The sequence below is a fragment of the Ceratosolen solmsi genome, unplaced genomic scaffold (assembly GCF_000503995.2).
Source record: "Ceratosolen solmsi marchali unplaced genomic scaffold, CerSol_1.0 scaffold57, whole genome shotgun sequence".
Taxonomy (NCBI): Eukaryota; Metazoa; Arthropoda; class Insecta; order Hymenoptera; family Agaonidae; genus Ceratosolen; species Ceratosolen solmsi.
Window position 1 is genome coordinate 5,586,316 of NW_011948427.1, and position 17,199 is coordinate 5,603,514.

At 22.7% G+C, this 17,199-nt stretch overlaps 2 protein-coding genes across 5 annotated transcripts; both read left to right on the forward strand.

The window, feature by feature from the left end:
- The first annotated feature begins 2,372 nt into the window (after positions 1 to 2,372).
- Positions 2,373 to 3,952, forward strand: LOC105363491 (activating signal cointegrator 1 complex subunit 1). Its single transcript, XM_011501210.1, has 6 exons — positions 2,373 to 2,655; positions 2,724 to 2,833; positions 2,986 to 3,301; positions 3,376 to 3,539; positions 3,600 to 3,730; positions 3,804 to 3,952. The coding sequence occupies exons 1-6, from the start codon at positions 2,444 to 2,446 to the stop codon at positions 3,924 to 3,926; spliced, it is 1,056 nt and encodes a 351-aa protein (XP_011499512.1). The 5' UTR covers positions 2,373 to 2,443; the 3' UTR covers positions 3,927 to 3,952.
- Positions 3,953 to 4,933: 981 nt separating this feature from the next.
- On the forward strand, positions 4,934 to 15,436 carry LOC105363492 (uncharacterized). 4 transcript variants are annotated; one of them, XM_011501211.1, is made up of 5 exons: positions 4,934 to 5,042; positions 13,316 to 13,500; positions 13,778 to 13,959; positions 14,021 to 14,144; positions 14,224 to 15,436. In XM_011501211.1, exons 1-5 carry the CDS (start codon positions 4,958 to 4,960, stop codon positions 15,364 to 15,366), a joined length of 1,719 nt encoding a protein of 572 aa, XP_011499513.1. In that variant the 5' UTR covers positions 4,934 to 4,957; the 3' UTR covers positions 15,367 to 15,436. The 4 variants fall into 4 exon arrangements, with proteins under 4 accessions (XP_011499513.1, XP_011499514.1, XP_011499515.1 ...); XM_011501212.1 differs by lacking the exon at positions 4,934 to 5,042 and adding an exon at positions 12,742 to 12,882; XM_011501213.1 differs by lacking the exon at positions 4,934 to 5,042 and adding an exon at positions 13,038 to 13,071.
- Positions 15,437 to 17,199: the final 1,763 nt, after the last annotated feature.

A 17,199-nucleotide genomic window follows, 5' to 3' on the forward strand; every position in this document is an offset into this window, starting at 1 on the left:
ATATAATAAATGTCGATTAAATATGCCCATAATTAAATTATACGCGGTAGTTATAATCGACTAAATTTTGTATTATGTAATTGCTTCATTTGTCTAATTAGATCATAACAATAGTTGATACCTTAAATATATATATATATATATATATATATATATATTAATTTATTATATGCTTAAGAACGATTTCTTATATCACGTTCAAGTGAAGAATCGATACAGGCTCAATATAATAATGTATGAGAAAATGTTAAAAAAATGAAAATGAAAAGGCTGGTGCTTTTCGATATAAATGAAACAAAAAAGATAGCCATGTCAATACTGAATGGCTAACATTCGACAATCACCTATGAATTATCCATATATAACATCATATATATTGTAGTTGGGTGAGCCTTCACTGCCACTATCGTAACAATCGCGATAATCTCTTCTCTCTCGGAGCCTTCTCCATCTCAGAATTTATTAATTAATTTATTAATACATTAATTATAAATTAATTGACATTAAATTCGCGTTTACTTTTCTATTCATTCAATACACACTGTTCTAGCTTATTTATTGACAGTTAAGCATTCTATTTCTAATAGTTACTTTAAATAAAAAATGTTTGCATTTTCTAAATGCAGCAAGTAAAGTTTCACTAAATTTTTTAGATTTCTCTCCAAAATAACAGAATTTGATCGTATTTCATTGTTTTATCCTTTAAAATGTTTAAAATGTGCCTTACCAAATTATTCTTCATAAATGGATTTTAAGAATTCCTAATTTTTGAGACATATTTTGCCATACTTAGTGATCTTTAATATTAATTTCCCATCGGTTCTTACTGTTCAAGACATTAAACTCATAGTAAATTACAAACGTCACTAGTTCTTTAACAATTGCAGAAACTTTTTCCGCGTGTGACAATTTAATGTACTGTCAAACTGAAAATTCAATTTATTATTCCAAATATTCGAAATTTAGAATATTATATATTGTAAACTCTTTACCAATGCCATACTGTTTGTATGCGTATGTGTGCACATATGCACACGCGCGCGCGCGCGCGCACACACTCGCACTCATGTAATAATTTAAAAAATTAATTTTGTTTGAAGTTGTTTTTCTTTGTGTTTGATTATTTTTATTTTATTTTGTTATTTTTATCAGAAATGTGAAAATTATTTTTTTTTAATAAAGGAATAATATTAACAAAAATTATTCGCATTTTATATTAAAAATGATTGAAATTGAAAGATTAGTAATATTTTAATATCTTAATACCCGACAAAATATTTACTGGCACTGTTTTATTTGTATCTCTTCTCTCCCTCCCGCCCTTCGCCGTGCTTCAAGGTCTACCTTGATGTATGTATGTTGCATGCATATATATACCTCAAAAAGATATATTATCATTCTACTTTAATATGCACTTTATATTTTAAAAATAAACGCATAAATAAATATATTCACGTAAATTTTTCATTGATTAATTGCTATTGTTTAGTATTTATTGACATAAAAGTTTTTATTACGAATTAAGAAATCAAAAAATATTTCAATTATCAAACAAAATATGTAAATGCCTTTGCTACAAAATAATTAAGTTATGTAACCATATTTATACGTACTTTTAGAATCTTCGGAATGGCATTAACAAACCAATAGAAATACGATAATTCTGCGCATACCCAAAATATCTCGAATAAAGTTAAATATTTTCCGTGTATGATGCGTAATTTCTCTTAAAGGAGATTAAATTATCCTTAATTTATATATTTGAATTCGTTGCTAAGTATGTATATCCAATAAAACTATTTACAAGAAAAATTAATCATTTAAAATAAAAATTGATTGTTCAACTGTTTTCTTACATTAATGTTTACTTTTTTGAGGTTACTTTATTTATTTTTATTTCTATTCTGTCTCATTATTAAATTTTACATAATAAAAAAAAGTACATGTTCACAATGACATGTTTCTAATAACTTTTATATTCTTCAGTTGGTTTAATAAAACTTAGAAAAAATTAATTTTTTCTTTTAAAAACTTTACTTGTTGCACTGTATTATGAGTATTTTATTCTACGAATATGTATGCATTTAATTCAATTTTTAAAACATTACCACAAACATTTCAAATTAAAGAATTTTGTATAATATGTGTATAATTTAATAAATATCAAAATTTCATATTATATAAATGACAAATTACATTTTATCGAGCTTTTTATCTGTATTTGATGTTACATGTATTGTTTAATTATATCAAATTTACTTACTTCATTTTTTTATTTATAATATTTCATTTGAATTATAGTATATTAAAACATATGTGATATTTAAATTAACATTATAATTTATATAATTAAGACCTATATTTACAGATATATTCAGTTTTTTTACTCAAAAATTTATTATATTGAATTTAAACAATTTTAGTAAGAATATCCTATATTGTCATGGATATATCAAATCCTACATTAGCTTGGATAGAAAATAGATGTTATAGAGTTTGTGATAATACATATGTAACTGATAATGATGAAATTGCACCATATACAGAGGAAGTATACGATCCATATGAATTAAATAATTTAGAATTTGAAGATGAATCTATTGAAATTACTCCATATAAAGGAAGTCTTTATAAGCACAGTTTTCAAGTGAATAGGTGTGTTAAGCTCAAATGATTTTATCTATTTAAGTCAATTTTTATTATATATGATCAATGTTTTACAGTAATTTATATGGTATGATTATTGGAGCTAAAGGTGCTACATTGAAAAGAATAAAATTAAGTACAAATACTAAAATTAATGTGCCTAAATTGGGTCAAGAAGGCAGTATAGGTAAATATTATATTTCTATAATTTACAAGTAATATTGTTGACATTTTATCTATATACTAGAAATTGTGTGTGTGTGTGTGTTTTTTTTTTTTTTTTTTTTTAGTATATTACAATATATAAATATATATATATATTTTTTTTAATTATTATAGTTATTATTGGAGAGAATAAAAAAAATATTATAACAGCTAGATATCAAATTAATTGCATAATAGAAAATGCAAGAAGTAAAATGCAACCTACTCATTTTCTTGGAATACCAACAAATAGTGAAAATATTGTTGATCAGTTTACAAAATTTAAAGATAATATTTTAAATAATTATGCTAATGATGAAGGAATTGTAGAAAATATTTTTCAAATTCCTAATAAATTACATGTTACTATAGTTACATTAATTTTACTAGATGAAATAGAACGTAAAAAAGCTATAGATGTTTTTGAAGCTTGTCATAAAGATGTTATTAAGTGAGGATACATGAAATAATTTAAATAATTTAATTAATATATGATATAATTTTACTTCAATTGAATCATTCTAGGCCATTTTTAGATAAAAGTGGACCCATAACAATTGTATTTAAAGGTTTAAAATGCATGAACCAGAATTCAAGTAAGGCTAGGGTTTTATATTGTTCCATTCATAATGAAGAAGGTTATTTGCAAGAATTATTGGATAAAATTGCTGAATATTTCATTGATCAAGGTAACACAATTCACGACATAAATGTATTCTTATCAATGAAAAGAATTTATAATTTTTTAGGAGTAGCAACAACAAAATTTAATAAAGTTAAGATGCATATGACACTGATGAATGTTAGATATATACATCTTAGGTCACAGGAGTCGAATGATAAAACAATATTATCGTTTGATGCGACTAATATTTTAAAGGTAAATTTTTTAAATATCTATTAATTTTAAGAAAATATAAATTATTTTAATATTTAAATTAACTTGCTTTTAGAATCATGAGGATACTTATTTAGGCCAAATAAATTTATCAACTATTCATCTTTCCCAAATTCATACCAAGACTGAAGGTGGTTATTATAAAGCAACAGCAGAAATCAATTTAATAAATAGTTGAATATCTGTTGAAATATAAATAAATTATTGAGATATAAATTAAATAAGATTTTGAGTATTATATTAATAATTATATTGATTTACTATTGTATTGTATTATTTAAAACCATTATATACATTCCAATGTATATATATTTATTCTATATTTATAAAAACTATAATAAATAATTAAATTTGAATATTTTTAATAATCACTCAATATTATTTTAATAATATTAAAAAAATTTAATTTGTGATGTTGGTTTTATAAATAGAAATATAATTATTTCACTATCATGAATGAAAAAGCGATTTGATAAGACATTCTTTATACAAATACCTTTTGCTTACTAAACTTTGTTTATTTTATATCTGATATAAAGCAAGTCTTCACTTAAAATCATTTCTGTTATCTGAATAAAATTGTAGCCTAAGTAAAGTGAATATTAATATATGTTCATCTAACTTTCTTTAATATACTTTTTACAATCTTTAAACTTCACTCAATTAAATTAAATTTACAGTTATTCATTTTTAAATCACACAGTTTAGAAAAATTTAATAAGTTTTCTAATAATAATAAAAAGAAGAAATGTAATTATAGTAATCACTCATTTAATGAATATTTAATGAAAATACGAAATATAATGGTTCAATAACGATAACATTAGGGCTATTATAATTTTTACGATTATTATAAAGGAAAGAAAGGAAAAAAAAGTGAAATACGAGTAATAATAAAAAACTAGTTATACTAATGGGAAAGATAAGCTTACGTTTTCTGGCGTATTTAATGATATATGTGCCTCTTCAGGGCCGACATTTTCGTAATCGCAACTTTGTAACAGAGATAATACCATCCGTATAACAAGAGTAAAAACGATTCTGATCGAACCGACATTTCTTCTTAAATGCCAACTTTAAAAAAGTGCTACTTATTATTATTCCTCGTAATTGTACAATCTTATCGTATATCCTTAAATTGTCATTAAAAAGATTAATTTTTATCATTGTATTTTTTTCGTATCACAGAGTTAAAAAAAAAGAATTAAAATGTCTGATGAAAGAAAGAAGATAGATTCCAATAATCTAGGTTATTACCACTCTTACAAATACCATTCCCTGGACTATTTACACCGTAAGTTCATTTTTATATTACTATATTTGTTTAATGTTACTTATTATTTAAAATTTTTTACTTTCCAACTAATCATTGAAAATTCCATTTAATGTAATATTAATATTTAAAAAGTATATACAATAATGTTTATAAAAATACCTTATATTAAAAATGTATTGTGAAGTATTTTATTAAGAATTGAAAATTATGTCAAGTAAAAATAGAAATGTGTAGAATAAACTGAAAATAAATATTATATATTATTATTATTTGATGGGATATAAATATTATACTATCCTTAAATACTAGAAAATATTTTATTAAATTATAAAATAAACAAAACTTTTTTACATATTTGTTTCATAGAATATATTTTCAAAGTATGTAATTCATTTAATAAAGTAATATTAATATATAATAATGTTCATTAAGACACATAATAATGAAACGTAAAATAATTTAAGATACGATAAGTATTAATTACATCATGTCATTTTATTTGATGAAACAATAACTTAAAAAAATATAAAAAACTTTTGATTAACATAATATTTATCTTCCCCTTAGATGTGAGAATATGTCAATAATTTTTATAAATTGAATGTCAAAATTAAACGCACATGACTGCAACATATTAAGTTAATTCACTAATAATAAAAATGAAACTTATTTGTTATTAATCTTATTACATATTTATTAAAATAAATAAACGAAAAATGAAGCTTCTTTCCTAAAAAGCAAGATATTAAAAATTTATTTTAATAATACATATATAAAGCATAGCATTAATTATAATTAATATCACAAAATTTCTTACTGTGAAAAAATAAAATTTTCGAGATAAATTAATTAAACATTCTTTAAGCTAGATTTCATTAACACATTATACTTGTAGTTCAAATTAATTCTTTGCAAAAGTAGTATACTGATACAAAAAATGAACATGACAAATATATGAAAAATAATTTTGTATCTTCATGCTCATTATTTTTATGAATGCGCAATAAAGTATTTATGAATAAATAAGATGAAAATCTGATTGTTATATTAAACCATTGATTTAATATTTTAATTGTATATATTAACGAATAATAGAAATTTGTTCACGTAGTATTATAAAGATTAATTTTTTTTATATTTATTTTTAGTAAGTTATTTAATAATTAAGTTTAGCTTAAACTATTTCAATTAATAAATAAATTGACTCAAAAAGGCTATATAATTTAAAGATTTTAATATTACTATTATATATAATAATACTATTATAGCTTTATATAATAAATACGTAAAAAGCTTCGGAATGCTAATGAAAAAAATTTGTTTTATAATATAAAATTCAATTTTTTTCATTATAGACATTGAATTTTCAATGCCTGCGTTCAATGCAAATAATACGTATGAATAATGTAATAATTCCGTTTATATTTTTTACTTTTAATTATTTTTCTAATTCCAAATGTCGTTATTTGGCTATACATTTATTTTGCAATGTTTTCCATAAAACTGTTGTCCACGAAAACTCCCTGTCTACTTTTATTTTAAGATAACGCACAATATTTTCCTTCAAATTTCAATTCTTTTGCATGACAGTAAATGAAAGTAAAAGTAGAAGTAACGAATCTCATTAAGACAATAACGAGTTGTTTTTCGCCAAATACAACATATGAGTTTGATTATTTGTTCCTTTTTTACTACTTTATTATATTTTCAACTATATCTGATTCTCAGTTATTTTTGATATAAAAATGTCAAATTTTGGAAAGTTTTATGAAAAATTAAAATTGTATGATAGATTTATATAAATTAAGGTTTATTAATAATATTATTATTTAATTTTTAAAGAATAATTTTTATCAATAATAATCATAACAAAAAATTAAATTAAATTATAATTTCAAGAATGAGGTTAAACAAAAATTTTCTTCTATAATTAATCTATCATTAATTTATAATACATTTCAAAAATTTTCAAAATTTTAAGGTAGCATTGCACTGCAATTCTACATGACTACAAATGAAACTTAATTGTGAATAGACAATTTTTTTTATATGTAATAAAATATTATATACTAGCAATAACCTTTGATATTAAATATATTACAAATGTAGATTTTCAGTGTTGTATTATTTAGTTTGTATTTCAATTGAATATTTTATTGTAGATGAATTCTTAATAGTGAATCTTTAAGCCATTAATACTTAAAATGTAATAATATTGATATTTTTCAGAAATAATACATTATTTAAGACTTAAAAAGTAATGTTTTTTCTCTGCTACAAATAACTCTAATTATTTTCTTATTTACTTTTCATGTATATTTAATATTACTATATTACTTCTTATGTACGTTTGATTCATAGTTATTAACATACTTACCTTAATGTTTAATAAAAACTCACTTTCTACGTATTCCTATAATAATATAGAATAACAAATATTTTATATTTGCAGAATATTTTCATTTATACATTTTATTTACTTATTAATTTGTATTTTATTTATTTGAATTATTTATAAAATCATATTAATTATTGAATACGTTTGCAGTATCAGTATTTTATTTTACCCATTCACTGTGATATAACGATTCAAGTATAAAGTGTATAGATATTGGTAAAGAAATCAATAGACAATTGATTACAAATTGGAAAGTCTTTTGTTTTTCTGACCAGTAAAGTAGTATATCTTTTGTTTTCAGTCTTTCAATTGTACATGATATTGAATTTAATATTTACTTATCATAAGCAGTTATCATGTTCTTCAATTACTATCAAAATGTTTTACAATATTTATTGTATAAAAAGATTTAAATAATTTAAAAAATAGATATCAATTAAATACTTAATTTAAAATATTTATAAATAATTGTAATATGCATGGATTGTATTTAGATTTGATACATTTGATTTAGGAGAGATAGTTTGATACATTTTGATATTGAGATATGTTATTGAGTTCACTATTATTTTATATATCAAGTGAAAATTGTATTCCATATTTTATAATATAATGTTATTTATTTATTTGTTCCACTTCTTCATATTCAAAAATAAGTTTAATGATTTATAATTCGTTTTTAATATATTGGTGTTACTTTAGTTCAAATTATTCCGCTTCTTCTTTATATATAACATTGTAAAAATAACATAGTTAACATTAAATTACAGTAAATTTTTTTTTAATTTTTAGAAATATTAATGTTTTGTATCTGGATAATTTTTATAGTTTTTAATTTTTGGTTTATTTATTCAATGTCTTTCGAATAACTATTTATAAAATATTTTTATTATTTTTCTTTATGCAAATTATTTCGTTTTATTAATTGCTGTTATTTCAATATAAATTAAAATATAACAATTTTAAAACCTTATGAATTATTATAGCATTTTCATAGACATTAATTTTATTAATTTTAATATAAATATTTTTTTATAATCTATTGGTATTTTAAGCTTGATATTTATGATATTAATAATTATATAGATGCAGTGCGCGTGTATTTTTAAAAATATTTTTAAATATATATTATTAAATGACATTATTAAAAATATATGTATGGATCTATCTAAGTTAACAATGTATATACTCAAATAAAGGAAAAGAAATTTTGTTGAATGCTAGTTGAAAATACTCGCCTCCTTGTAACCGTTCAATAAAATTAAAAGCAACTCTCGCTGCAGCGAAAACTTAAATAGTTTTTTAATAAAGTAAATACGGTAACACGTCATATTTAATGAATAAGTGATTAAAATATAAACCATAAACATTCGCGATTACTCAATGATGGACGATTGGTCTTTTAGTAATCCGACGATCGAATAATATTGACCGTTGGGCATAATAAATATATCATAATAATAGGAAATAGTAACAATTGCTTCGTAGTCTATCATTTTACGATTCAAGTTGAAAGTGTATGATTCAATATTGTTTTTAGAAATATGAATCAAAAATATTTAGAAAAACATTAGTTACTATTTTCAGAGAGATAAAGGCTACTAACGATCACAATGAGAAATGCATCAATAACGGTGCAGTGTATTGTTCGAATATCTCATATTTCAAACAATACTTTAAATGTAAGTAATATATTGTTAAATAGTGTAAGTTTGCAGGGTCTGATTTATAAGACATTTGAAACAAGTGACATATATTATTGAAAATATAATGTTGGAATAGAAGGATGTGAACAATAATAGAAAAATCTAATGAAACAGAAATTAAAAACATACTATTTTGCAAAATGCAATAACTTAAATGAATTAAACCCAGAAATATAAGAAGGAAAGTTAAATGAGTTGAGAATATTTGAAAAAAAATCTAAATATATCACAAATATTGTAGCTTATATTTAAAAACTGTTGAATTAATGAATAAAATAATGTAAATTTATAAATTATGATTTCATGGAATAATCGAGCTGTTACTACATTATGCATTACTATATAACTATATAATGCACTATATAGTTAAGCAGAAAGATGTTTATATTTATTTTAATAAAAAAAATTATATTTTCTAATACAAATTAGAAAATATTTAGAGTGCATATGAAGATATTTTCAGATAACTTACCATTATTCATTTCTTCTATTGAAGTACTATATATTCGAATATACCTGGGCCATCTGTCATTCTTGTAATTGACATGTATGAACTTGCACAGTTAATTGCAACTCAATTTTTCATCATCCCAGCACATTTTAAGAAGAACGACATTAAGAATATTCTAAATAATACGATGGGTACTTGTGTATAATAAATATAACATTATTATAATAAAGAAAAATATATAAATTAATCACGTTTCTTACGATATTCATTTAAATTTGAATAAAAAATGCATCTAAAGATGGAATGAAAGATAAATTTTATAGAAAAAATGTTTAAGCAGTGTAAGAAATAAATAAAAACATTATCATATTAACAAGGCAAAATAATTTTTAATACTTTTGAAAGTTAAAAAATTAATAAAGCACTCGAAATATATTTCATAAATGATATAGTAAAATATATGATATTATGTCAATTACTGCTTTATAATAGTCTGAATATTTTTTTCAGATTCAATCATATCATATTATACATGAAAATATTATAAAATTAAAATAAATTTTTGCAGTGTTTAAATTAATTTTAAAATATTACTATAAATGAAGATTTATGAATAATAATTTTAATTTTATTATAATATTTTTAATCTAAAATTGAAATCATATTAATAATATGAATAATGAAATTTAAAAAAAAAAAACGATTAAAATATAATCGTGTGAAAAAAATAAAAGAGTGGTTAGTAATTAAAATACCTTAAGTCATAAAAATACAAATAATTTGGTATATATTAATATTGATCTATTAGTAGTTGAAATTATTGAAAGATATTTCATAAAATTAGAATTGTAACATTTTATCTTCAATTGAAAAAGTAATTCCTTTTAATCAGATTAAATTATTAAATGGAATAATGAATTTTTATTTCAACTGATTGAATGAAAAATAAATAAAATAAATCTATCTATACAAGATTCTGTCGATTGAAGTTAATTATTTTTTAGTGGATTTTATGATTATAAGTTTTTTTTGAAAATGTAAAAATATTAATTATCTGAAATAAATCTTTCAATAGAATGTTATCCTGAACTTACGCATTATAGCAAAGCAAATCGCATAGTCAGGACATTAGAATAGCTATGTGAAATATTAAAAGTATCTGTCAATTTGATTGTTCACATTGAAAGATGAGAACATTGTACTTGAAAACAAAAAAAATATTTAATATGTTAACAGTACTACGATATGGATTCAATATAGCTCAAATTGTAACTTTACGATTTAAATTTTACGCTTTAAATAAAATAATATTACACTATTACATATATTATTACATACATTTTTGCTGAAACTTGATTTGAAAATTTTATTTTATAAAAATAAAGAAGTGTGGTAAACAATTAATTTAGAATTGACGAAAATAAATTCAAATTACTGTACAGCAAAGTAAATAATATTGTAGTTATATCAATAATAGATTATAGTGAATAAAAAATTTTTGCCTAGTCTAGTCGCAACATACTATCAAAAGATTGAATTCCTACAATACCATCCATTATTCTTTATTAGGACAATATATATACAATAATACATAGGAGATTCTATAAAATTTTATAATAGCTTTTTCCTACGATATGAATTCTGAAAAAATTAATAATTTAATTATTAAACTTATGTAGTCAGAAATTAATATAATGCTTATAATATTTACATTGTACTTAGAACAATTTACCGATTTTGTTACTATATTTGTTGTAATTGTTTATCACGATTTTCAATTTTTCAAAGCGTTGATCAATTCTTAAATATTATATACCGTAAAAATAAATTATGTAAGCTGTATTTCAGTGTATTATCTTTCGTTAGAAATTGATAATTATTAAAAAATCTAAAAGTTTGATCAATCATTTAATAAATAATTTATAAATTTTTGGAAATTTGTAAATTAACCGAAACCATTTAAGTGAATGATTAATTAAAATTTTTAATATTCTATGAAGAAAATCTTTAACATTTTCTTGATATTAAATGTGATTATAATTAATTTTATGGTGTTCAATTGAAACCCGGCAACATAGTATTATTAATGTTGAATACATTAATTTTTTAATGTCATTTTTTTTCATAAAAATCATATCGTTCTTTTTTATTAAATATATTTGTTGAATAAAAATTATAATGGTTAAAAATGAATTTGGAAATTTTTACAATCGTCGTTTATAATGTAGACGAATTTCATATCACATTATTGAAATATATTTCCAAGTTGAATCATTGACAGGTTGACATGTATGTCAGCATACAAAAGGTTGAAACAATGAAAAAATAATTAACGAAATAAACTATTGTATCATAACATTGCATTGGTTGCATTCTTCATTATTGTATTGGCCTACAATTAATCTGTAGGACAATACACAATAAATACCTTAAATTCCGGCTTCATGTCATCACAAGAGTTTTATATTCAATATTTTATTTTATTTTGTACACGGCTGCTCAGGTATAATATACACGTTCAAAATATTTCAGATTGTTATATTACACATTATATTACTACTAGTATAGAAAATATTTAATTGAATATAATTTTTTATCAATTTTTTTTATTGTAAAATTTATCATTGATTTAATTATTGTGTAGAAAACAAAGTATATTATACTCTACTGTGACATTAAAATTTAATTATTCATCATCAGTACATGTATATAAACACATTAGTATATTCATTATTTATCGCAAAATTTATAATTATAATTATATTTTATATTTATAGTTATTAATTATATATTATTAAACATATAAATTCTGAAAAGAAAACAAGAAAAAATTAATAGATGGTAATGACATTAAATATATAGAATGATATATGATAGAATATAATATAGAATATAGAATATATAGAATGATTAACAAACATTAATCATTGAAGTTAGGTGCGTTCATAGAAAAACTCGTATAGATGTGAGTTTGTGATATTTATATACGATTCTCAAGTATTAAAAGCAATAAAATAAAGTACTGTTTAAAATAAAGAAGCACCAATAGTGTCATTCATAAAAAACGTAGTATGTACAGCTGTATGAAATGTCGTGGACATTTATGAAGAATAATTTTTTAAAGATACTTAATTTATGTACCGCTTGCATAGAAATAAAGAGCGACCTTCTAAATTGCATGAATGTTGTATATGCAACATATTCAAATCGCCCTGAGGATAATTAGCGACAAACGAATCAAGTTGAATAATGAATCAAGACACTGTATGTAAAAATCGCAAGTATAATTTATTTTTCTATGAAGTGAGTTCATAACCTGTTCATTTTATTTCTATACAAAAATGATAAAAGATTTAATACGCTAAACTTAACAAAGTAATTTTTATTAAAATATTCAAAACTTAATTATAAATTTTCTTATAATATCTTCAAAATAAAAATATTAACAAATAACATAGGATTTATAATGATACATTATCAATTTTTCAAATGGTAATTATTTTTGAATAATGAATTCTGAAAAAATACAGAAGAAAATAATACTTTCAATTTTTTATCCATTTATTTAAAAATTATTATGTTAAAATTACCAACTGTGATATCAAAGGGTATTCATAATGTATTTAAACAAAAATTCGACATATTTGTAAATATTTGTTTAATGAAATTTATATTTTTAATTATAATAGGTATAATTTATATAACATTAAGATAATTTTATTTACATTGTCTTCAGGTATTGAAAAAATGCATGGCATTAAAAGAATAGTCATTTTTTGCACACTGATTACAGTGCTTCCGACTATGTTATTAATAGTTCCTTTATACTTAAGACACAGTATTTATGCAGATGTACAATTTGCAGTGACAGAATCTGATATTGTAGAGATTACAGATGGCATTTCACCAATATTTTGTTCAGTATGATATGAAATTTCTTAATTTTTATTAATAAATTTTACTTTTATAAATTTTTAAATTTCTAAAGCATTGTAGTTTAGATGTCAAATTGGAATTTGTTCGTGTTTCATACATTAACATTAAACATTAACAGCATACAAATAATACAAACATCTCTTTGTATCATACCATAATATTAAATAATATTGAATTTATAGAATTTGATCTTTGAAATTATAATTTATTTTTTATATATTGTACCAATTATATTAATAAGAGTTGTATTATGCTATTATAGGCACATACATTAAAAATGAATGAGACTTTTCATGCATTTCAAGTTTCTCGAAGACCTGAAAAAGCTGCGTATCGAAAACACATAAGACTGAAAAAAAGTATGACATTGCCAGATGATACTTTGGAATATTGGGGATTTTACTTATTAAAAGGAGCAACTGTTGCTTTATCTGTTTGTTCAAGGTATGTAAAATATATTGAAGATAATTCTTGCATATATTGGTGATTAAATATATTTTTAAAGATTCAAGGGATCATCTATTCTTGTTGTGAAAGGTGAAAGAAATCTAAGAACTTGCGGTATGTTAGATCATAATAAAAATAAAGCTAAGGCTACAGGAATCTTTTTACCAGAAGCTGATCAGCAGGTATAATTTTTTTTAGTTATTATAAATATTTGATATAATTAATATTATATAGTATTAACTGAAAAGTGTATGCATTAAGGTTAAAATAACTTTTGAATCGAATGCTCAAGAAGTTAATTCTAAAGAGTTTATTTCAATGACAAAAGCAGAAGCTACAGAAAACAACTGCTTAAATTGTACTAATAAGGAATCTAATGTACAAGAAAGAAATCTTACTAATGTAATTGAACCTTTTAATGGAAAGTTGACTAACCATCTAAACATACAGGAATTACACAATATATTAAATAATGAAAGAAAATTAGAGTTTCTTTCTAGTCCAGCATACAAAGATTTAAATAGAGATATAAATTCTAATTTAGACAAGACAAATTTTAATAAATCAAGGCATTTGAAAGAAAGAATAAGAAAATTACACTCATTAAATGATGAATATATTAAGAAGAATGATGACGAAAATGATGATGTTCGAAGTTATATAATATTAGAAACATATAGAGAAAAAAATAGAAAAGATATAAAAGGTAAAGAACTTAATAAAAGGTATGAAAGACGTGTAAGATTATTAGAAGAAGAATTAGGTTTGGATCATGAAAATGGTGAAATAGAAGAGAATAATTATGGAGAAGAGCAAGATATAGATAGTTTCAAAATTAGACAGAAACGAAGTCAACAACCTATAAAGCCAGAAATATTGGATCGAGGTATTAAACATGGTGGGAATGCTGTAAAAAATTTGCTAGATGGTGATTCGTCAGCTTCAAGTTTTGAAAATGGTTTGCTACATTGTTATGGAGGAAATGTTTTATTGACACATGAATTTGATCCATCAAGTGAATGTGTTAACGTAACTTACTTATTAAACGGGAATAAACATATGCAAACTATTCATGAAGTGGCAGAAGATGGATATTATTACTATATATTCTATAGTGATAATGATATTGTTTCAAATGATATTCATGCTGTTTTTGAAATTTATAAGCCAACTTTGCAATATGAAAATGTAACAAATGCTTGTTTAAATCAAACAGAATGTAACTTTCCCTTATCCATAACTTCTGTTGATAGAGTTATTGTTGAAGTACCTACCAAAGACGGAATTGATCATGAAATAGATGATATTTCAGTTCTTGTATCAACCTGTGTTCCCCGAATGGGCATTTATGCTATTTTTCCAATTGCAGTATTGTTTTTTATACTTGGTTGTGCTTTTATGTAAATAGTCAGTATCATTATTGAAATTTCATCTAAGAAACAACATTTGCTTTATAAGCAAAATTTTCATTGTACAAAACAATTAAAATTATGTGTTTATTAATTTAAAAATATCTTTATAATTATTGTAGATAATTTGTATTGTATACAACCACTATTTTTTATGGAGAACATTTTTATAAGACACTAGATCGTTAATGAAACAATTATAATTCAAATTCTTATAAATATTTTTTATAGAATAAATAAATACCCAATGAATCATTAAAGTTTATTATTTATCACCAAAATGTTTTGAAAATAGAATTTATTAAAACTTCAGAGACGTATTATTTCTGTAAGAATTAGCATGTTAATAAGAAGTCGTCATTTGTTTTTAAATAAAATCGTCAACTCTTAAACTTTCCAAACAAAACGTAAAAGTGTCAGTTTAGTGATAAACAAACCTCAAAAAGAAACTTGAATTCTAATTTATTTATAATTAAAACATTTAAAAATTATATGCAAAAATTTTAGCATCTTTTATTAAGTTGCCGAATGTAATAGCGCGTAAGAAAATTGACGTTTAGCCATGCGTTTCAAGTCGTGGTACTTGGTGCCCTTCACATTTTCAATTAAATTACCTATCTTCGAGTATTATGCTAGTAAACGGAAATTGGAAAATACAAATTGGAAAATATAATTATTTAATCCGCTTTCCAGGCTGGACATTAAATATATATATTATCTAGATAAAAAATTATATACTTTAGAAGCAACAGCTACAATTCCAAGTCCATAAATATAGAAATCGGTAAACATTTGAGTACAAATCTATGTAAATTTAATAAATAATCAATTTATGGCCATTATAATATTAGAACTTTATTCAATTTAATATAATAAAATAGCTTTCTTTTATTTGATATTATTTAAAACTTCGTCACGAGAATTGAATATTAACTGTACGTATAATATAATTGCGCGAATAATATAATTTCTTACTACTTTGAATAAAAATTGATTACATAATTAATTTTCGTTTAATATCTGTATTCTCATTCAAAAGATATAAAATCATTATTAATTAATTATTACATGCTTGTTATATATCTTTATATAGTTGAAAAGTTTTTACATTTTGTACTTTTAAAATAGGATTGAGAAATACTTTGACACTTATTTTACTTTATTTGCATGTAATAAATAGTTCATTCATTTTACCTAACAGTAATAGTTGAAAAATATTTTCCAGTCATACGGATATTAAGGATTTAAGCTACATACATCAGGTATTAACCCATTAATCCTTTAGTAAAATCTAATACGCAGCACAGTATTCATTGAGTATTTGTCTTGCTAAGCAGTTTAGTAAGTTCATTATAACCTCCTTTATTACTAAGTAAAGTCGGAATGCGGTGAAGAGCGCTTTTGACTTATTCCGATCGTGCAAACGCCATGTTAAACGCGTAACGAATATTTTAAATTTTATAAAATCAAGATCCTTAATATCGAATTCTCCGTCTGTCCACTTCGTGTATTGGATAATTATAATATAAATCGGGAAAAGCAGTTCAAACGGAAATATCGAATCTCCCGCCAAACGACATATTTAAATTCGGACTTACTGGTGACTAGGCGGCAGTTATCAAACCCAACGGCTTTGCTCCGCTGGACTTTGAAACTTAAAGCAAGGAGCATACGGCCTTTGTTGGTTTTTTAAAAACATTTGCCGCCTGTCAAAGTCCATTGGAGCTCCAACATCGCCGACGTAAAAATTCCCAACAACCGAAACGAAGCGAATTGCCCCGGAGGGCAGCACCAGACGTTCATCTTCCCGGTCGCACGAGCGCCCCCT